Source organism: Sapajus apella, unplaced genomic scaffold (genome assembly GCF_009761245.1).
Source record: "Sapajus apella isolate SASKATOON/1434 unplaced genomic scaffold, GSC_monkey_1.0 scaffold31, whole genome shotgun sequence".
Lineage (NCBI taxonomy): Eukaryota > Metazoa > Chordata > Mammalia > Primates > Cebidae > Sapajus > Sapajus apella.
Window position 1 is genome coordinate 23,486,135 of NW_022436971.1, and position 21,811 is coordinate 23,507,945.

The 21,811-nt window shown below is 50.7% G+C and overlaps 1 protein-coding gene across 23 annotated transcripts in view; it reads left to right on the forward strand.

The window, feature by feature from the left end:
* MYT1L (myelin transcription factor 1 like) overlaps positions 1-21,811 on the forward strand; it is a 525,406-nt gene that overhangs the window by 448,101 nt on the left and 55,494 nt on the right. For all 23 annotated transcript variants that reach the window (XM_032294258.1, XM_032294269.1, XM_032294279.1 and 20 more), the window contains one exon: positions 20,036-20,098. In XM_032294258.1, the coding sequence (XP_032150149.1) occupies positions 20,036-20,098 (63 nt within the window). The remainder of the gene's footprint in view (positions 1-20,035; positions 20,099-21,811) is intronic.

Consider the following 21,811-nt stretch of genomic DNA (forward strand, 5'->3'; position numbering starts at 1 on the left):
TGGTCTCGAACTCCTAACCTCGTGATCCACTCGCCTCCGCCTCCCAAAGTGCTGGGATTAGAGGTGTGCGCCACTGTGCCCGCCTCTTTCTCTAAAAATGTATATATTTTAAAATTGCACAAATAAAGAATCCTCAAAAGCCTGGAAACATTTGAAAACCTGGGAGTGTCTCAAAGTGTGCTGTGAGGCCGCGGCCCTGGAGCGCAGACCCTCTCTCCACCCGTCTGCGGCACCTGTGATTTCGATGGCCTCCCTACAAAGGCCAAGGCAGGAGGCAGGGGCTGGGGCAGTGGTTACAAGCCTTCTAAGCCAGGCTGCTGGCTGCACTCCCTGGCGTGACCAGCGAACGCTGTGTGATCCTCAGCAAGTTCCTTAACAACTCTGTTTTCCCCATCTACACGGTGAGGATGGTGTGGCCCCTACCTGAGAGGTCATGATTGTAAAGATTAAATGGGCTCATGTTTATAAAGTGCTTAGACTAGTACCTGGTGCCCAGAATAAGCTGTATAAGCATCTATTACAGAAAAGAATTAAATCCCAGAAATAGATGGGCAGGAACAAGCTGGCGGGTGGCCTGAAGTCCTGAGACTCTGTGGAGGAGGAAGGGCATGTCAGAAAAAAAAGACAAAAATAATTAATGAACTAAAATGTATCCACTCCGGCAAGGAATAAAATAAAACTTCTTATACTTGAAATTCCAACAACCAAGATCAAAATATTTCCAAAATAAAAGAATTCCATTTTTCTAATATGTCTTTTCCTGTTCTGATATAGTACAATTTAAAAATACTCAGACTTACAGATCAGGTTAATGATCAATCATTTTTATTTGAAAATCATCAAATAAAAATGTCCACCAGCCTATAAGCCCACCACCGATCCAGGCCACACCCGCTGCCTTCCCTCTGTCCTTGCCGCACTCCAAATTGTAAACCATTTTCCTAGTGGGCATATTTTGGTCATCTCATTCTCTGTCATTTCTTTATTTTTCAAACTGCCTTACCTTCTGGCTTCAGTTCTACCTTTCCTGGGATGGCATGTGTGTGAAGCTGAGAACATGGTGGAAACAGAGGCGCTTTTCATGTCCTGGTAGATAATTGTGGGTCCGAACCCGCCTCTCCAAGACAATGATGGAGATGTCCAGAAAGCTCCTCCCTTTGTTTCCCATTCATGTAGATTCCAAGCCAGACCAGTGCCCAGGCTTCCCGGGCAGTCTGTCATACAAAAGATTAGCCTTCCGCTTCCCCAGGTGTGCGTTAGCTGCACCTTCACCATCCTGCACCAGCATCACCTTGATCCATTATCAGTACAGTACAGTGTGTGGTGGGTGCTCCATCGTCTCTACAAATAATGCAACTCATACAATGCACCTCCTCCAGAATCTGGGTGGCGCTTCCGAATTTCACGTCTCAGCAGTGGCCTGTTTCAGCTTCGCCTTGGATGGCCACCTCTTACTGTCAGTGCTAACAATTTTGCTTTAAATCTAGAGCTCTCTTATCCAGACTAGCAGCATCTTATACTTGCAAGCTCTTCAGTTCGTTCAGAATGTTGTGTTATCATTTGACCCACACCAGCATGTTTTCAACACGTTCTCACTGCGTCAGGCCCTGAAGAGGCTGAGGGCTGAGGCAGCCTGGGAGTAGGGGGGCTGCTGGGCCCGGCATCTCCCCTGTGGGATGACGGCAAGGACACAGAGACCCTTGATCCAGACCCTTAACCACTCTAGCCACCTGGGCTTCTGCAAGCCAATTAAACTTTCTGAGCTTCAGTTTTCTTATCTAGAAAAAGCAACAATACCCTCTGCCCTCCAGCTTCGCTGGACTCACATGAGGTCCCACAGGGGCAGGCTTTGCCCAGCTCTCTGCAGAGGCCTGTGGCTGCAGGGCATGGATGGGCATCCTGGTTCTCCAGGTCAGGGAACTGAGGAGCAGAGACAGGAGGGGCCCTCCCGGAATTCCCCGGCAGCATGGGCTTCCAGCCAGGTCTGGAGAAGAGTCTTCCCAGAGTCCCCTCCATAGCTTTACGGGTTAATTAGTTGCCTGAGATTGGAGGTTTTAATTTAGACATTTAAGCCACTTGATTTTCAGTCCATCAGAATAATGACTTCTGTGTTAGCGACTCGAAACGAGGAAGGGCCGTGGATGAGACAGGCTCTCAGGCCCAGCGGTTCCTCCACGTAGCCCCAGCCTAGGGCAGGGCGGGTAAATCAGAAGGTCGGTGAGAAACAGACCAAATGCCGGGCAGTGGCCAGCAGGGCGGGTCCCCACCTACTACAGCCGCTTCCACACGTCGGATGCCCTTCAGCGGTAACTGTCAGAAATGAACATTGTATCTCCATTAAAACTGCAAGCTGCTTTTTCGCAGAGGCATGATTTCAACCCAGTCTTCCATAACTGGAGTAGCAAACGCTATGGATTAACATTTTCGGTGAAAACATGGACCACGTAAACCGTGCCTTTTGGAGTTCTACCTAGAGCAGCCTGATTCGGAGTTCACGATGGGCTTGCCTGGCCAGGTCTTCCCTACAGGATAAGAGGAAAATCCACCTCCATTTTCTTTCCAAATGAGGTCTTTGGCCCAAAAACAGCATCTGGAAAGAGATGCCTGGCCAGTGAGGCAAGACTGGGCCACTTCCTCAAGCTCCTGGTGCCAGCAGACCCGCCCTCGGTGGCCACCTCCACCCTGTCCTGTCCTGCTGTGCATTTGAGAAGCTTCTGGGCTGCTGCTCTCTGGGGCAGTCATTCATGATCTTTCCATAGCCAGGCAGAACAGGGAGGGAGCTGAGGAAGGGGAATGCCAGGGAAAGGCCCGTCCCCAGCACCAAGCAGGCTCACAGTCCTGGACCATGGCTTCATGTCAGCACACGGGACAGAGAGCTTGATGACTTCCCAAATCCGTGCAGCTTGGGTGCACATTGGATTTCTGCCAAAGCAACAAGCTTTCTCTGCACCGTGAAATGATTTCAACAAATAGTTTCAATGAAGAAATTCTCATTACTAGAGTCAGCGTCTTCGTGACCTGCCGTCAGAACTGACGTCATGCACACGTAGAGACTGATAACACCCTCCGAGTTTGACTCCTTGGCTCTGAAAAACCATCTTGATAGCTCATCAACCTTGCGAATAATCAATTGTTCAATGCAACGGATGAAGGCTGTTTGTTTTTCATGTCGTTTGAATGTAAAGCACTTACTAGGTAAGTAGCTTATTTCCTGGGATGGAAATGGAGATCTGTGTGGTGTGGTGAGCAGACACTGGCCCCAGGTCCACACAGCCTGGGGAGCTCCTGGCTTGCCACTTGCTGCGAGGCCTGTGCTCAGTACTTAGTCTTCTTCCAGCCTCAGCCGTTTTCTCTCTGAAACTGGGATAAGGATAATAATCACCCTCCAAGCCTCAGATGAGGACTAACTTAGATGACTTAGCCTTTAAGTGCCAGTGTTGTGTCTGGCCAGCTGTAGGTAATCACTGCCTCCGACAGACCAGAACAGAGAGAAAGGGCAGAGTGAGGCACTGCCTGCCTCATCACCATTCGTTCCGTCTTAGAACAAAACGCCTTTCCCTGAAACAAGGGCGTTCTGGTTGTCTCTGAGCCTGTGGAGCGTGTAGGGCGTGTAGTCCTATCTCTGTGGCACTGACCTCAAGCAGGCACACACACAGGCTCACACACCTGCACGCACAGGGACCATGGCACAGGAGAACGAGCCTCCAAGGAGTGCGGCTGGCTACTGGGGAGGACCGGGCTGGGAGTGCCAGGTCTCAGGAGACCCCAACTCAGCGCCCTTCCCTACCTGCTGGGAGTGCCAGGTCTCAGGAGACCCCAACTCAGTGCCCTTCCCTACCTGCTGGGAGTGCCAGGTCTCAGGAGACCCCAACTCAGTGCCCTTCCCTACCTGCTGGGAGTGCCAGGTCTCAGGAGACCCCAACTCAGCACCCTTCCCTACCTCCTGGGAGTGCCAGGTCTCAGGAGACCCCAACTCAGCGCCCTTCCCAACTGGCTGCGCCATCGACCCTGAACCAGTTTCTAAGACGAACCGTGCAGAGCAGTCCGACAACACAGCCCAACACCAGGCTGTACACTTTGTCTCTGGAGAAGGTACAATGGCACATGGGAAAGAGGACTGCAGCTAACATGTGATTCTGATGTCTATTCTGACTGCATGTGGGTGGGTGAGGCACAGACTGGCCGCTGGTGGCCAGCAGGCAGCCTGGCTGAGGCTCTAGCACCATGGCCTGTGGAAGCTCAGCGACAGCTGGTGTGTGTTCTGAAGGCTCCTGGGCTGCACATCCTTCTCCCGGCTGAGGGCTGGTTAAGCTGAACCCAAATCCTCGCTGAGAGGCCCTCCCCCGCCCCAGGAGCCCACCTCCGTGGCCCCCACACCGTAGGTCATCTCCCCTCCCTCCTCAGTGCCTGGCAGTGCCACTGCAGCCAAGGAGCTGATCCTGGCACTCAGGTTTCCTGCACAGGATAGAACCAGCCTGCACCACAGGGAGGAGGAGGGAGGAGGAAGGGGGAGGGAGCCTAGCAACCACATCTCCATAGCAACGCTTGCCTGCATCCCCTCTGCCTCTCCGCCCCAGGGCAGGGCCCTGAGTGCCAGAGAAGGGGGGGGCACAGAGAGGGTGGCCAAGGAAGGGGCCCCCTTCCCTTCCTAAGTCTTCAAAGAGCCTTCCCCCCCAGCTGGTGACGCCCGCCCTGCCTCCGGGCGGGGAGGATGGGGCTCTGGAGACCTGCTCCTTGCCAGCGCTAAGACAGGAAGATAAAAAATGCCTGCAAGCCTCTCATCCTCTAAGATCCTTCCCAATTACCAAGGGTTTCTTCCTTCCTTCCTCTTCTAGAAAATCATTCCTGTTCTTTCTTTATAACTTACATAACAGATCATCTTTTAAAGGAGAATCTTTGCCTAAGAAACACATTTTTGATATTATGCAAGTGCAGTTTCTATTAAAATACACTCTGAAACAGACACATTTTTAAATGATTTTCTTAAAAATTAGAGCCAATGCTGGGGACAGTGGCTCACGCCTGTAATCCCAGCACTTTGGGCAGCCAAGGTGGGCGGATCACCTGAGGTCAGGAGTTCGAGACCAGCCTGGCCAACATGGTAAACTCCCATCTCTACTAAAAATATAAAAATTAGCCAGGTGTGGTGGCGGGTGCCTGTAGTCCCACCTACTTGGGAAGCTGAGGCAGGAGAATCTCTTCAACCCGAGAGGTGGAGGTTGCAGTGAGCCGAGATCACACCACTGCACTACAGCCCGGCGACACAGTGAGACTCCATCCCCCAAAAAAAAAAAAAGAAAAAGAAAGAAAAAACAGAGCCGAAGTTGCTTCCCATTGAAGGTGTAGAAAATATAGATATTTATAATATTTAACTTTGCCACAGGCAGCAGGCCCTGCCCCTCTCCCGGCCACAAAATGTTCTTTTACTTGGAACAGTATTGGGGACAGAAATGAATGGAGAATCACTCATGGAATGAAGCTGGTGTGTTAACAATGGCCCTCATCTGCGTATTTGCATTAATGAGCGCATCTATATTTAATCACCAGACGACTGCCATGAGTGGGAGTCGCAGACGGAGCCATATGCACCCTCCGTCCTCTCTGGAGGAGAGCCAGGGAATGTCCCCAGGTCCCCCTGCCCCCCAAAACCTGTGGATGTGGCTGCCAGGGCTACTCTTGGCATGTGCCATTCACTGACTTTGACGTCCTCCTAATCCTCCCTCTGACAGATGAGCTTCCTCTCCCAGCCAGAGGCAAGAAATACCCTTGAGACTGAAGAGGAGGACTTTGGACTCAAGTTGGTGATTAGTAGTGCAGGAAACCCTGCCAGACATCTGAACCCAACCTCCAGGGACGAGTCGTGGGATAGGCAGGGGGAAATGCCAGCAGGGCACGGGTGAGAGCCAAGACAGCAGGGTATCTGCAAGATGCTCAGAGCCTGAGTGCTGTGTGCGCCCTCTCGGTTCCACTGCCCAGCAAGGCCCACCTTCATCCACACCTTTCCCCACGGCTCCGTGGGAGGCACGTCACCCCACACCCTCTCTCCTCTCAGTGACTTCCCGGTATAACGCTGCTTCCCGTGTGTGTGCTGCTCGGCTCTGTGCCTGCTGTGAGCAAGACGCTGTCTCTCTCCCTCCCTCTCTTCCCCCAACCTCTCTGTCCTCGCCTGCCTCTCTCTCTCTCTCCTATCCTTCTCTGTCTGCCTGCTTCACTCTCTGCCTCTCTCTCTCCCCTTCTCCCTTCCTCTCTCCCTCTCTTCCCCCCCCCCTCTCTTTCTCTCTCTCCCCCCCCCCCTCCCTCTGCCTCTCTCTCTCTCTCTCCCCTCTCTCTCTCTGCCTCTGCCACCTCCCTCTCTCTCTTCCCCCCACCCCCTGCTGCCTCTCTTTCTCTCTGTCTCCGTCTGCCTCTGTCTCTTGCTTTGTGAGGCCATCATCATCTGCACCTGTGGAAGCTGGGGGCCGCAGGTGCCGGGGCTGGAGGTGTCTGCGGAGCGGTCATCCTTTGTCCACTCACAACAGCCATTGTCTTGACTCTCCCTAGCTCTCACCTCTGTTGTAAGTGATCTTCCTTATTTATAAAAAAGATCCCTTTGGCGGCGGTCCCCACCTCGGCTTGACCGGCCTGCTTCCACCTGGGCCATCCTTCTCCCTGAAAGGCACCTCCGGGCGTCTCTGGATGGGGACACGTACTCCGAGCTGCTCCATCGCAGGCAGCTGCCTTCACACCTTTCGGTCCGCACCTGCTGCAGAGTTCTCATTCTGGCAGGCGGCCCTTAGACACTGGAGCTCCGAGGCTGAACCCAGTGCCTCGGAGGTGGGACAGCTTGGGTTCAAAGCCTACTACTCGCCGTGGGTAAACTTCCAAAGGCCCGGGTCTATTTCATCTGCAGCAGGGATGGCAGCTGTCACCTCTTGCTCGGGGGACTGATGGGAAGAGCGAGTGGGCGTGCAGGGTGTGGGGAGCCGCTGGTACGCACACAGCTGTCCTGGCTCTTCCCGTGGGTCGTGGAGCCTACCACGCGCCTGTGTACTGAGCAGCTTCCACGCGCTGGCTCTCCTTACCCACCCCTACAGCGCTCAGTGGTCTCGCTAACCCTGTGAAAGTCCGCCCATCCCCACGTGGTCACCTGGGCCACCATGCAGGAGAAGGCCGCCAGCCTCCAGGGGACCTGGGACCTCTGTAACCTGGCCTGGCTGCTTATTAAACAGAAGGGGGAGCTAAAATCCTCTGTGCCGTATTTAGGTCTTTAGTCCTGACAAGGATGCTAACCATGCGGGTGGCATGGTGTTTCCTATTTACAGATGCAAAAACTGAGGTTCCGAAAGGTTCAGGGGCTTGTTCTGAAGGCAGCTGCCTTGCGAGGGAATGGCAGACCCTCGGGGCAAACCCTGTCTGGCTCAGGGACTGCTGACCCGGAGCTCTTTGGCCACACACCTGAGTGCCCCAGCCTCAAAGCACACAGGAACCCTGCAGGGCGGCAGGAGCTGGGCTGCTGGCCGGGTGTGCATGCAGCTGGGTGGGAAGGGCTTTCCTCAGCCCCGCCAGCCCCCTCTCACTCCAGGGCAGGTCCCACCTTTGCCTGCACCTTCCTCCAAGTAGGCACTGGGTCCTCCAGCCCCCAGCCCAGGTCCCCACACAGACACCCAGGGAGCCCATAGCCCAGGGCATTTGCAGTAGCCTGGCGGGTTAGCACACAGACAGGCAGGCGCCCTTCCCTGCTGCCTCCCACAAGAGCCCCTGGTGGGGACAGCACCCTGGGGCCAGTGGAGCAGCAGCCACTGGCAGAAGCCTGCTGACAGGAGCAGCAGTAGTGTAGACAGAGTGGAAGCTCAGCAGTGGGGCACGGCTAAGCCCGGCTGAGCCCCAGCTCGCAGCTGAGAGACAGGAAAGACCCTCGGAGCAGGCCAGCCCCTCCTGCTGCAGCCACCGTCCTTCCCCAACCCTGCCCGCCTGGAGTGTGGCTGGCTCCTCACAACCTGCAGAGCATGAAGGCTGCCCCGAAGTGGCTGCCATGGGGGCTTCAAGCAGGAGACATGGACCTCCCATGCCTCCCTGGGAGACACTGAGGGCCAGCTTCAGGTGTGCCACCCATCAGGGCTCAGCCCTGCCCTCCCAGACCCTGAGTAAAGGAGACGCCTGAACACAGAGACAGCCCTGTGCAGGGGCAAAGTAGGAGCGCAGCCTGGGGACAGTGACTGGAGGAGGACAGGGCCAGGTCTCCCCAGGGGAGGGGCCGGGAAACCTTATGCGGGCCCAGTGGTGAATAGGAGGCCATGGGGCAGACGGGGCCGGGACTGAAGCTGGGAAGGCCGGAGCTGGTAGGGAGGGGCAGAAAGACTGTGGAGGGCCTGCTGCAGCGTGGACGTGTCCATGGCGAGGAAGCCTCCTGGGAGTCCTGAAAAGTCATCTTTATTTCCCAGAGGGAAGGCCTGGCCCTCGCCGTCCCCCCGCCATCCCCCCAGGCCATGTTAGGCTGTGGAGAAAACCTGCAGCTGCAGCCCTGGGGCTCTGAAGTCCAGTGGCAGGTGCCCATCCGGCCACCGTGTGACGCCCCCGCACGTCTCAGCTGTCCCAGAGTGGCCGGAGGGTCACAGCCTCTTCTGGAAAGGGAGTCCCCAGACGTTCATGAATTTCAGAACACGATCTCCTTCTGCCTCAGAGCGTTTGACCGACCAGCTCACTTTTTGCTTCCCTTGAGTCTTCTTCTCTGAGCTAAACATCCCTCCAAATATCCCCAAATGCCCCCCACTTTTTGTTTTTGTCTCTCAAGTGACTTGGTTCAAGTCCTTCCGCCGTGGCTGCCTCTGTGGGAACACAGTCGGCTCACGCCGTCTCCATCCTTCCGGGAGTCTGCTGGCCGGAGCGGGCAGTCCTGGGCTAGCGGCTCTCGCATGGCGACCGCACCGAGTGAAAAGGAAGTCTGCGGGGACGGAGGTGGGAACCCCACACACATCTGAGCTCAGTCTTCTCACCCTTGGGCGCTCCGCCTTGTCTCGCTGTTTTGTTCTGTGGGCACATCTTTGCTGCTTTCATCCAGCCGATCTCCCCTGACTTGCTGTTGAAACATGTTCCAGCCGGCAGCTAACCTGTGCCACTCCCGCAGGTGGCCGGCGTGGGCTGGGCTTGCCAGTGACACCCTCCCTTATCGTCCCAAAGGCCACGGGATCCGTGAAATCGGCACACTCACACTCAGCTGTCCTAAGTTAGTGATCTTTGGTTAAGGCACCCAATAGCAAGTCCAGAGTCTCAAGGAAGCAGGCCTTGCTTTTCTCTCCAAGAGGCAGAGCAGGGATTGAGCCCCAAAGCTAGCACCGTCTCCATGGGGCGCCCAGCATGTCGCATCTGGACACATTACCATTCCTAGAGCAGACCCCATGTCTCTCTGGGCCTGCCCGCCGTCCCTGGCCTCCTGGGTCACCCCACTGCTGTGAGGCTCCTGTTGGACAGTCTCCAGGGTCTGAGGTGTATCGTAAGGCACCTGCAGCAGCTTCTCCTCTCCTCCTCCTCCCTCCTTCTCCTCCAGTCTTCCCCTCTCACCTCTCTCCTTCTTGATTCCCCTCCCTGTCCATTCGGCCGATTCTCATCTTTCCCCCGGGGAACATACCTCCCTGATTCCAGAGCCGGAACATGGGCCGGCCACATCCCTGCCACGCTGGCTGCAGGTGCACCAACCTTTCTCTCTGCCCTCCTTGGCTCTGTTCGTAACCAGAGGGAAGACATGAGAACCAGAGGACAGTGGCATTTTTAGCAATTGCGTGTGGATGGCTACTTCCTGGCATAGAAGTCTAGATATGTTTTATTTTCTTTCCTTGAATCTTCTTCAATCTTCTCAATTTTGTACCACCTGGAAAGTCCATGAGACCTGCTCAATAAAAAGCACAAAGAGAGGAAGGAATGAGCCTTTGAGCTTTAAAACAAATGAACCCACCCCATAGATCACACCACAGATTCTAGATTTGGGGGGGCATTATTGATAATGAGGGTTCATGTAAGAGAGTTTAGTCCAGTAAAACCCACCAGAAGGTAAGAGACATTTCCTGTCATCTCAGCTGTGTTGCTCCTTGTTGACCTTAAAGGTACTTAACTCTTTAGATCTCTTTCCTTGTCTGCAAATTAAAGATCTTTTTGGGCCAGGCGCTGTGGCTCACACCTGTAATCCTAGCACTTTGGGAGGCCTAGGTGGGTGGATCACCTGAGGTCACGTGTTCAAGACCAGCCTGGCCATCATGGTGAAATCCCATCTTTAAAAAAAAAAAAAAAAAAAAAAAAGATTTATTTGATTATCTATTTTTTAAAACCTCTCGAAAAATTAAATCTGTGAAATAAATTGTAAATTTGACAAATAAAACAAGGTTTGAAATGAGGGGAAAGGCAGATTCCATGGTAGAAAGAAGAATATGTTCTTTTTTTTTAAATAAGAGGCCGAAAGAAGAGAAACCTCAAAACAGTTTTAAAATCATACTTATAAACAAGAGGATGGGGCATGAGGCAGAATTTGGGAGGAAGAGAGAGAAAATACCACATGACCCTGAGTGTGAAGAACCTCAGCGAATTCCAGGACTGCGGGGACTGTAGGCACAGCACAGCCTCGAACAGCCCCCAACCCCGATTAGAATAAAAACGTTCTCCCTGTGAGACAAGGGCTACACAGATGAAAGAGCCACAGCCAGACAAACAAGAAAGAATAGAAAGCACAAAAATAATAGGAATGTTAAAGATTAGGGTCAACATTTCAGCTAAAGAGGAACGCACGTGCACCTCCCCCCCAACCCCGTCTAGGCGGCTCTAGAAGTCTTCCCTGTCTTCTGTCCTGGAAGACCTGACTTTCCTAAGGCAGCTGAAGTCTACCAGCTTCTGGAAACTGACCTGCTTTTAAATTCTCTGAACCTCCTCCTGTAACTGAAAAGGAGCCTAAACCCTCCCGCAGGGAGGTAGGAAATGACGGTCCCCTGCAAGGGCCAGCAGTGGAGAAGTGGCTGCGCTCAGGACCCTCCAGGCCAACACCCAAGTCTGTGTCTGACCCCACAGAATGGGTCTCTCAGTTCTTCAGGGCCTCAGTGTCCTCAGATTTGAAAAACAATGCCTGAGCTGTGTTGGGTTTTTGGCCACTGTTGCCGCTTCCCTCTGTGCCCTCTGGGGCCGGAGTGAGCCTGTGTGCGCGTGTGTGTCTGCGGTGAGCCGTGGTGGTGCTAGCCATGAGCATGGTCGCCGTGGTGGGGGTCGATCATCCGTCTCTATCTCACAGGCGATCCAATGGGTTCTTGGTGTTGGAAAGTTGGTGTCATCAAGGCAGTAGCCCTTGCAAAGAACCCCTCCCAGCCCCCAACCACTAACCCTCCAGGATGAGTGACTCCTCATTCCTCATGGGGTTTCTTACCCTAAGGGACAAACAGTCCTTGCCTCTGAGAATGAGAAGGACAAAGGACCATTTGTGAAGCATCTCCAGACCCTCTAATAATGGCTGTGTTGAGAGTAAGGGAGAGATCCTCAGCTTACACGTCTCAACCCGGATCTCACCACCAGAAAGGGGTTCCCTGCAATAACCTGCATAAAATGTATTTTAAAATGTGTTTGTACTACGTATAAATGGTATTAGCCGCCTTAGAGCTCAATGTAGTCAACTCAAGGTGAGTACGTCTCTTGCGACCCCAGGCCCCTGAGCGAGGTCCCTTTGCATGTGGAATCGGGGACCCCGCCTGCACCCTGAGCGTGTGGTTGAATGCATCAGGCCCTGGATGAAACTCGCGCTTCCACGCGAGGGCGAGAGGCTGGGGTGGTGTTTCTGTTGCCTTGCGTCAGCTGCACCAGTCACCTTTTGTATTTTTTTTTTGCATGGGTCCTCCGAGTCCAACCCCAATACTGGCTCCGGCTGCCCCAGCCTCTTGCTGAGCCGCTCCACTGCTGCTGGACGTGCATGTGCTCTGGCAGCAGTTCCCATGGACACACCCCGTTAAGTGAATGGGACGTCAGGATGTGCTAGGTACGTTCTGCCGTACTGGACAGGAGCCGATCGCTGGACGTGCCTGGGCGCCTTGCGGCCCTGCCGCAGTTCACAGTGTTGGCAACAGGGGCAGCATGATCGACACTAAGGGACAAGCAGAGGTTCCCAGGCTGCATGGTCGGGAAACACACACAGTGCATGCAGCATGGGCGGTGAAGCTGCCATGGTGGCCCTGGGTGCTCCCCGAACAGCCCAACTGCAGCGAGAGAGTCCCCAGAACACAAGCCCGGGAGCCGGGAGCAGGACCAGACCATCAGCAGTGCTGCCCAGGTCCGCCTTCTCACAGCCCCTCTCATCCAGTGCACTGTCCCCAACGCTGGGGTGGCACGCGAGCGTCCTCCGGGACACCGGGGCACCAGGGCCGGGGGCCGGGCAGCTGGATGGGACTGGCACAGGTGAGAGGCTGACCCAGTGCTGATGCAGGGCCTGGAGCCGTGAGTCACGGTGTGAATCCACTGGCCAATATTCCTGCTGATCAGCGGGTACCATCGGCATGTCGTCCAGATGAACTCTAGAGTGGGGTATGTTCTGGTTAGCACAGGTATTGGGCATCATGGAACTGGCAATGCTTCTTCACCCTCCAAATTGCTATGTTGCCTGCCACGAGCTCATGGTTCTTGGGCACTCTCAGCCACAAGGCTGCACAACCAGAACTTCTGAGTCTCACTCGCACGATGATCTTTGCACGTTCACAGCGACCTGGGGCTAGCCAGTTCCAAAATCTTATCTGAATCAGCAAAAAGAAATTTTTTTTAAAGTAGGGTAAGGGTGCTTTTAAAATTCTTTTCCATTTATTTGTTGTTGTCATTTTCAAGTGTGACTTAAAAAGTGCTGGGAACCAAAAGAAAAAAAGGTGTTTTGTGTTTACAGGTGACATACATCAGAAAGCAAGCCTTCCACCTAAATGCCGCTAATATAGACTAGTCTACTTCACATTTTGAAATGTGTAGGTTTTCCTAACCCTGCAATATCCTAGACACCACGTTGTGAAAACCCCTCACCTGAATTTCAGGAAACCAAGCAGAACGGGAGACCCTCTAAGAATCTCAGGGGAAAAGCCTCCCGGGCGACCCAGAGTGACGGAAGCTTAGTGAGAAGGTCGCCTACCCCAGGGCGTCAGGGTGTGTGCACAGCACTCTTGTGTTATCTGGTATTTCTAAGTAGCAGGCACGCCTGCCTCACCCCTTAATGAGAGGCCTTGGGAAAGGAAGGAAAGGGAATTTGGAGAGGGCGCAAAGCAGGGAGGCTGAGGTGCCTATGGGGGAGGCAGCAGAGACTGCACCCCAGAGGCTGGCTTGGAAAATATCGAAGCCCCATGCAGGCCCCTGCACCGCTGATTAGCGTGGGAGAAAGCGCAAACAATGAGCATCTTACAGATTGAAAAGTGGTTTACAGGATTTGCCTTTCCTTGAGTTTTAAGTAATCTCTTTAAGAAACTGGCCAGAAGTGACATAGGATAGTTGTTTGCCAGCATCCCCGGGGGACTGGTCCCAGGACCCACCGAGGATACCAAATCCAAGGGTGCACCAGTCCGTGATACGAGCAGGACTGTCCACATAGAGCCTGCAAACATCCTCTCATGTATTTTAACTTTCTCTGGATTACACATAATTTGTAATACAAAGTAAATGCTGTTTATGGAGTTGTTATAGTGTATTTTTAAAATTTGTATTATTTTTATTATTGTTTTTATCATTTTTCTCTGAATATTTTTGATCTTCCATTGGCTGAATCTGAGGATGTGGAGCAGTCGGATACAGAGGATCAATCACGAACTGCTTGCCCATAAGTAGCCTGGTCTCTTTCTGTTTGGAAAGGAAGTTGCAGCAGTGCAGCCTAAGAATAAGTATTGAGCCTTTTCTTCCCATTTGAAATATTTTTATTTTGCCTTTCTCTACATTTGTTTATTGTTTCCCATTTATATGATAAGAAGAATCAAAATTAAAATATTGAGGCTGGGCATGGTGGCTCTCTCCTGTAATCCCAGCACTTTAGGCATCCAAGACGGCAGAGAACTTGAGGACAGGAGTTCCAGACCAGCCTGGCCCATAAGGCAAAGCCCCTGTCTCTACAAAAATAGAAAATATTAATTGGGCATGGTGGCCCATGCCTGTAATCCCAGCAGCTCAGGAGGCTGAGGCAGGAGAATCACTTGAACTGGGGAGGAGGAGGTTGCAGTGAGCCAAGATCACACCACTGCACTCCAGCCTGCAGAACAGAGTTAGACTCTGTCAGATATATATAATTTTTTTTTTACCATGTTTCTGATGCTTCAGATCAATACATATTTTTAGGACAAGATCTGTTTAGGCAAAAAACAAGTTTACAAATATGTTTTTCTAGTATAGGTAAGGCCTAATTTTATATCTGTTGTTATTTTCCTTTAATTAGGGGGATGAAGAAAGAAAAATCTATTTTTCATATTTTGTATTTTACTAATTAAGTCCCCATGAAACAAAGGAATGAAAAAGATGCTGTGAAAGGGGCTCTCTGAGAAATTCTGAAAAGAACTCAAAGTCTATCATCTGACATTTACATAATTATCCCAAATGTTCAATGTTTTTCTGTATATTTTAGCTGCTGAGCTCAAAATCAGGGCAGCCTTTGAGGACTGACTCAATTAGATGAGGGCAGCCTCAGAGATCATTAATCCAGACAGAGCTGAAACGTGCTGGTAGGCCTTTCAGCCTTCATTTACAAGACTGTTTTTTTTTTTTTTTTAAATAAAAAAGTAAGTCATTAGCCATCAAGATGAGAGATGTGTGTCTCTTCTGGATAGTCCTCGCTTTAGACTGATTTGGGAGATGGATGGTGGTGGACCGGCTGGGTCTCCCCTGCAGGCCTGCCCCTGTGAGATGCTGAGTTGGGCTGGGAGGATTCCCAGGCCCTGCCTCCCAGGGCTCTGGGCTCTCAGCCTCCGAGGGTGCCTGCTCTGCAGGCGATGGCAGGAGGTTGTCCTCCCTGACTCCGGGCGTTCAACACATGTCCAGCAAAATCACGTGGCAGCTTGTCCTGAGCCGTGGACAATCAGTGTCAGTGGTGTGTACTCTGTCCTGGCCTCCATCTCCAGGAGTCTCTGCCTGGTTTTCTAGTAACATTCATGTAAAGCGAGGTCCTCAATGCCAGCCCCCAACAGGCAGTAAAATGAGCTTTACTGTGAGCATTCCTTTAACTAGAGGCAGCCCTATCCTGAAGAGCACGTCCGGCTTTAAATGCCTTGCTAAATAGAACTGCAAGATTTATTTAATTTCCATACGATTTCCTTTTGAAAGTGAGAGGATGGGATGATAGACTCTAGAGGGAGCACTTTCGGGACATCCCTGTGAATAACTGGGCCACAATGCAGCTTCGGTAGGTAGACGTCACTGTTCCATGTCCACCACCTGCCTCAGGCTGTGGCTTTGTAAATGGGAAGGAATCAGCACAGCAATGGGTTTATGTCCTGGGAAGCACACATCAGAGGCCATCTGAAAAGCCAGTTGGTGGGCATCCCAGCTGTGTGATGTGCACCAGTGGAAAACGCCATGATGTTCTGTGATGATGATGTATTTCAATGCCTAGATATGGAGCTCTTCTTTTATGCTAGGGGACACATCTTACAACCCCATGGACATGTGGTCAGTGCCGCTTCTTACATGGGCCCACGGAGGTGGTTTCTCTGGCAGCGAATAGAAAAGACAAGGCCAGGAACACAAAGGGGACAGGGGTCAGGTCCAGGCCCCGGATGCCTCAGATCAACAAGAGCAGCTGTTTCTACCTGAGAAGGGCACCTGCCCGAAAGTCAGACTTTCACATGCTTAGGAGTGTCTCTTTTACTCTATGTTTTCTTGTGGTTGCTTGGGTGTTTTTGTTTTGTTTTGTTTTTTAGAATTTGCCCGACTTGTGCATGTCAGCTCTAATGTAAATACTGTTTAAAATATTTTATTATGATGTGGCCATCACCATTCTTAAATGTCTATACAAGACAGATTTTTCAACCAGATAGTAATATGTACAACCAAAAGTTATTTTCTCTCGAATTCTTTTTTCTCTTAAATTCTTAATCTCAGGCAAACCCAGAGATGAAGCAAAATCAGGAATATTTTTGTCTTGAAAATATCCATGGGATGGCTCGTGTGGGTTTTGAGATTATTTGTTCATCATTTTCTTTCTCCAATTGTTTTTACCAATAGTATCTTTGGAATACAAAAGGATATATATATAACCAAGCATTTTATTTAATGCAACTTTACACCCTTAACCATCCACAGGAACTTAAAAAAGCAGTGTTGCTATTGTTGGTGGTAACCGTCAGGAAGGCAGGCGGGGCGCTAGGTGACTGGCATTCGTTCTGACCCCACTCTGCTCCCCAGCAGCCTGAGCTCTCTCGCCCGAGAGCGGGAGCCTCCCTGAAAGGGAGCTGAGAGGCCATTTCCATGGAAACCCAGTCAGTCTCTTCTACCGTTTGCAAACCCAGGCTGTGCAGCATGAGCTGCGTCTGACTCCGTCCGAGGGGGATGCTGCTGGTCCCACACGCACTTGCCTTCGTGGAAAAGGCATGCTCCTGCATGGGCACATGCGCATGGCATGTTTGCAAATGGATTCACACCACTCCCATTGTCGAGGACCCTGGAGCCGACTCTTTTGTTAGATGAGCAGCCACTTCCCCAGCCATCCACTTCAGAACGTTGATGTTTTGAATGTTGAGATCTCTTAAAGCTAGGAAATCTGTATGTTCAGTAACATAATAATGGATACCAAGAACAGTTAGAAGGAGGAATCGTTGAAAAACCATTCCGGGCTGCCTCGTGTGGTCTAGAAGCACCACCTAAAGATGGAAAGGCTGAATTACTGCCCAGAAAACCAGGGGCTGGTTCTTTCAGGGAGACACAGCCAGTGTTTCTAGCATGTCTCTGCTGTGGACGCTGGTGATGGGGATTGAGGAGGCTGAGGGCAGCCTGGACTCTGGGTTCACAGGAGCCTGTGCAGGCAGGAGGGCAGAGAGGCGTCTCACCAGGAGGAGAGGGCATCAGGCCCCGAAGGATGGGGAACGCTGCCCGGTCAAACGGTTCCCCCATTCCTTCACGCGGCCAGCAGGTGGCACCCCTGGGATGTGCACCCCACCTGCCCAACACGAAACCCTGGAAATGAAAACAAACCTTTTGAGACAAAGGCCTCTTTCCTGTGATTTCTTTTTTCTTTTTCAATAGAGTGAAAGCTCTAAAAATGAGCTAAATCAATATAGTTTTAGTTTCATGATGAAAAGGGACATTTTTTAAAACTTTAACTGAAACTAGTTTTATTTTAAAATTAAGAGCATAGCACCCGTCTAATTCCGTGGGTGTGGACTTCAGCACCACGCCTGCCATTCACAGCTAGTCTCGTGGCACAGGTGCACTTGTGCTTGCAGTCTGAACCTGAGTGATATTTATTTAGTGACCTTTCGTGGAGCCCTCCATAGGTATCATTAATCTCTTCACAGTGCACACTTAATGATGGTCCAGTAATCTCAAAACAAAAAAGGCCCTTCTTTAAAGACTAATCAATAAATTAAACAAAATGAAACCCACACAATGTCTCCCCACCCCCAAAACTAGCAGCTGTGCGTTGTGTTTCTACTGAAACCTAATGTTTTGAAAGTAGATCTGGTTCTTCACCCATCTCGCCCTGGAAACGCAGCAAGAGTCATCAGTTATTTTACCCTACCCTCCCAAAATATTATTAATCCAGTGTTCTTCAGCTTTGCAAGATGCAAATTGGGAAAGTGTTATTAATTAGGTTTTTTAAAAAGGCATATTCTTCTATAACAAGAAGGACATATAAACCAAGCCATGAAAGTATTTGACAGGACATTAAGTTACCACAGGCACTGGTTAAAACACCTATCTTCTTATCAAACAATGGATTATACATTCGTAAATGACATTTAAACATGTAAAAACGAGCACAAAAACTTGCATAGGTAGTGACATGATTTTCCCTCAGTTATTTGGCTATAATACCTCACTTTAAATTTGAGTGGAAGAATCAACTTCCTCCTGCCCCAACAAAAAAGAACATCTCAAAAATGTTTAGCCATATTAAAATGAGTACATTTTAAATAAATGTTCACTATGTACTTGATTTAGAAAGTTTAAGAATCTTTTTCTCAATCAAAGAGCAATACTAAGTATATATGAGTGGCTGGTAGGAAAAATGTGTTTCATGATACATTTTTAATACAGATGCTGGCACCAAGATTAGCTTCTCCTGGATAGAATGATTTTTGTTGCTTTCAAATATGCTTCCATATGTGAGTGTACGGGTTTGGGGTTTACCCACATAAGGTGTCATTTGAAAAATCAGCTAGTTAGGTTCAGTTTTTAATTTATTTTTTTGGACAGTATTTACTTAGCAACTGACTGAATAGTCTTATGATCAAACTTTAAATGTGTGTAAACAGCTGTCACTTTAACAAAAATCAGGTCTAACAATTGGATTTGGAGTTGTTGCTCATGATATTCAGAGACTATTGGAAGTCCCTCACCACTGTTCTGCCTCAGATCCCTCTTTTAAAGACCCCAATCCCCCTTAGGCTAAAGGGCGGTGAAAGGCGCACCCCGAAGAGCTCCCCAGTCCTCTTCACTCGGGACCTTCTCATTCTCCCTGGGAGCAGGTCGTAAATTAGACTTCTCCTCTAATATAATATGGAAAACATCAACTTCTATACCCTGAGATCTAGGGTTCTGTTCCCTTTCTTAGGACTAAAGGAGAATACTGAAAACCGTTTACACATTGAAGTGTCAAAATATGACATTGATACACTTAAAATCAGACCAGCTTCATGTATTTCCACCCTCATCCCCGACATTCTCTGATCTCGAGAAAGCCTGCCTATAAGCAAATGCTTTGCTGTCCTGGCCTCAGCCCCCAATATCCACAGTGGCTGTCTGAGTGGAAAGCAAATTGAAATCTAGGAGCAGGAGACATGCAGTAAATGTTTTTAAACTGTGATTCTTGATCTGGACAAGAATTCAGGTGCTCGCTGAGGCGGGACGTGGCGTGGAGTGTGCGCTGATTCTTCCTACTAGGGGTAATATTGTGCACTAAGTTGCTTTATCCTTGTCATTTTTGGAGAGATACAAATGTAATAGAAATAAGGAGGATTTTTTTTCTTAATTTTTACATTCATGGTGGGTGCAAATGCACCTGAAACAGCTCAGAGTGAAAATGTGTTTGCAGTGCTGTCTTATTCTGGAGGCAGCCTAGTTAAGAAGTTATATGGAGGGCAATATAATTATAAAGCTCTTTTTATAAAAAATTGTCTGATTAGGGAAATGGCAAGACCTAAATAAGAAACAGGGTGGGGTCACCTAGACAGGCTTCAGCAGATGAGTGCATGTGCTGCTCAGGGCCTCTCCACAGGCTGACCTGGTGGATCTAAACTGATCTATGTTCTACTCATGTCAGTCAAGAGTAGAAACTATTTCAAGGTATATCAAACCTACCTGAGAGCACAGCAGTCATCTGAGACTGCTGGCCTGAATTCCCATGGCCCAGACGCAGGTTGCTGCCCTCACTGCTCCCTGGGGCCACTCAGGCTGGCCACAGCCCTGGCCAGTCCATACAAGGGGCACCTTTGTAGTGCTGGGGTCTGAGTTCAGACTAAGACCATTCCTCAGACCTTGGTGCACGCCTCTTCATGTGTGAACCTGGCTTCGTGTGTGGGCTGGTGTAGCCACAAGCCCTGTGGTCGCCAGCCCTGAGAACGAGGGGAGAAAAGGCGGGTTATTTGGAGGGAATATGGATTCTAGAGCGAGCAGCTAGGGACCAAAGCGCGGGTCTGCTCCGGGGACTGTGGGGCACTGAGCCGTCGCGAAGCTCCCCGGGGCTCTGGAAGGGGTGTGTGGCCACGGCGACTTCCAGCTCCACCAGGGAGCTCCCCGCTCCACTCTGCCTCTCTCAAGTAGGCGGTTAAGCAACAGAGTTAGTTTGCTTTTGGGATTAAAAAAAAGTTACTTGTTCAGGGAATTTTCTTTCTTTCCATGTTAACACAGTTTGCACTTTGTATTGCAGGTGCCCCACGCCTGGCTGCGACGGCTCGGGACATATCACCGGCAATTACGCTTCTCATAGGAGGTAAGTGGAGATGCTGCTTCTCTCTCCAAAGCGCTGTTTCTCACCGAAATGACAGGAATGGCGCTCGCTGCAGGCGCCAAGACTTGCCCAGTTTGACACCACGGGCAAAATTCAGGATCTAAAGCCCCTTAGCACCAGAAAGCAGTGGCGTCTTCATTGGAGCTTCACTTAGAAAGCAACCCCTCCATTTCCAGGGCCACCGGCTCCTCTCAGGACATCTCACGTGCAGTGCACGGGGCCCCGCTGAGAAACAGTCCTAGTCACCCAGCAGCGCTTCTTCCTAAATTGGAAGAGTAAAGGAAATAAAACAGTATCTGCTATAGATCCCTGAGAGCAGCCATCAGGAGACACGCATTCCAATGCCATGAGAGTTGGTCTTTTAAATCTTTAGAGTGGACCCAGAGCTGCAGGTATTCTAAGCAGGCCTCAGCATGTACAGTTATCCCCAGCAGGCGTCAGTAGAGCTCAGAGCTGCAGAAGTGCTTATGTCACAAAGTCTAGGCACTGTCACTCCCAAGGAGAGGGTAGTGTCTAAAACATAATACAGAGACTTGGTCCTGTGAGATAACAAACTCTCTATCCTACTTGACATTCAGTAAATACTGAATGAACATGGATTTAGGACAGGCACTGTTTAGCTGAGAATTGAAAGAAATGGTGGAACTATTAGAGAACAAGTTTGCCAGTTGTTAAAGATGGTACATGAGGACTATTCGCGGGGGAGTGGGCGTGGCAAGGGCTGTGGGGAGACTGGGCTCAACTCCGACGCTAATGAGGCCAGGTGGGAATTTATAACAGAGGAGTTGTACCAAGGTTGGGGTCAGTGGATAGAAAAGTCCCCACGGGAAGCATCCAGGAGAAGGGATTTCTGGCCAAATGGACTTGATGGGGTCACTGCTGACAGCCGGCCAGGGTGGAAGGATATCCAAAGACCCTGAGGATGCTTTTCTATCCACTGGGCTCAACTCCGATGCTAATGAGGCCAGGTGGGAATTTACAACCGAGGAGTTGTACCAAGGTTGGGGTCAGTGGGGAATTTTTCTTAAACTGACTTAGAAGGATTCTTGCTCACGCTGGATCCTACAAGGACAGAGAGGGAAGCCAAGGTCAGGTGCATTCTAGTGAAGGACTCAGAGGAGCTCAACTTCAAGTTTTGGTCAAGAAAAAGGCCCTTATGAATATATTGTCCACGCAAAGGTGAATCCGCTACACGCAATACATGTTTAAGTCATGCTTAGGTGTACCAACAGCAAATGCAAAGGTAAGGACAAGAATATTCTGAAAGACCGATTTAAAGGAAGTCTCCCAGTATGGGAAGCAGTCCTGCATCTATCAAAAAATAAGCTAAGCTGTAAGACGGCCGCTGCCTTTCGTCTCTCTAAGTTTTAGATTATGAAGTAGGCAGTCCAGAAGCAGGTGAGGCCTGCTGCTTTAACATATTGCTTGCAAGAAAAAAGAAAGAGAGAAAAGAAGGAAGGGAAGGAAAGAAAAGGGGAAGAAAGGGGAGGGGAGGGAGAAGAGGGGGAGGGGAGAGGGAGGAAAGGATGGGGGGTGGGGGGAGAGGGAGGAAAGGACGGGGGTTGGGGGAGAGGGAGGAAAGGATGGGGGGTGGGGGAGAGGGAGGAAAGGGGGGTGGGGAGAGAGGGAGGAAAGGATGGGGGGTGGGGGGAGAGGGAGGAAAGGATGGGGGGGGGGGGGAGAGGGAGGAAAGGA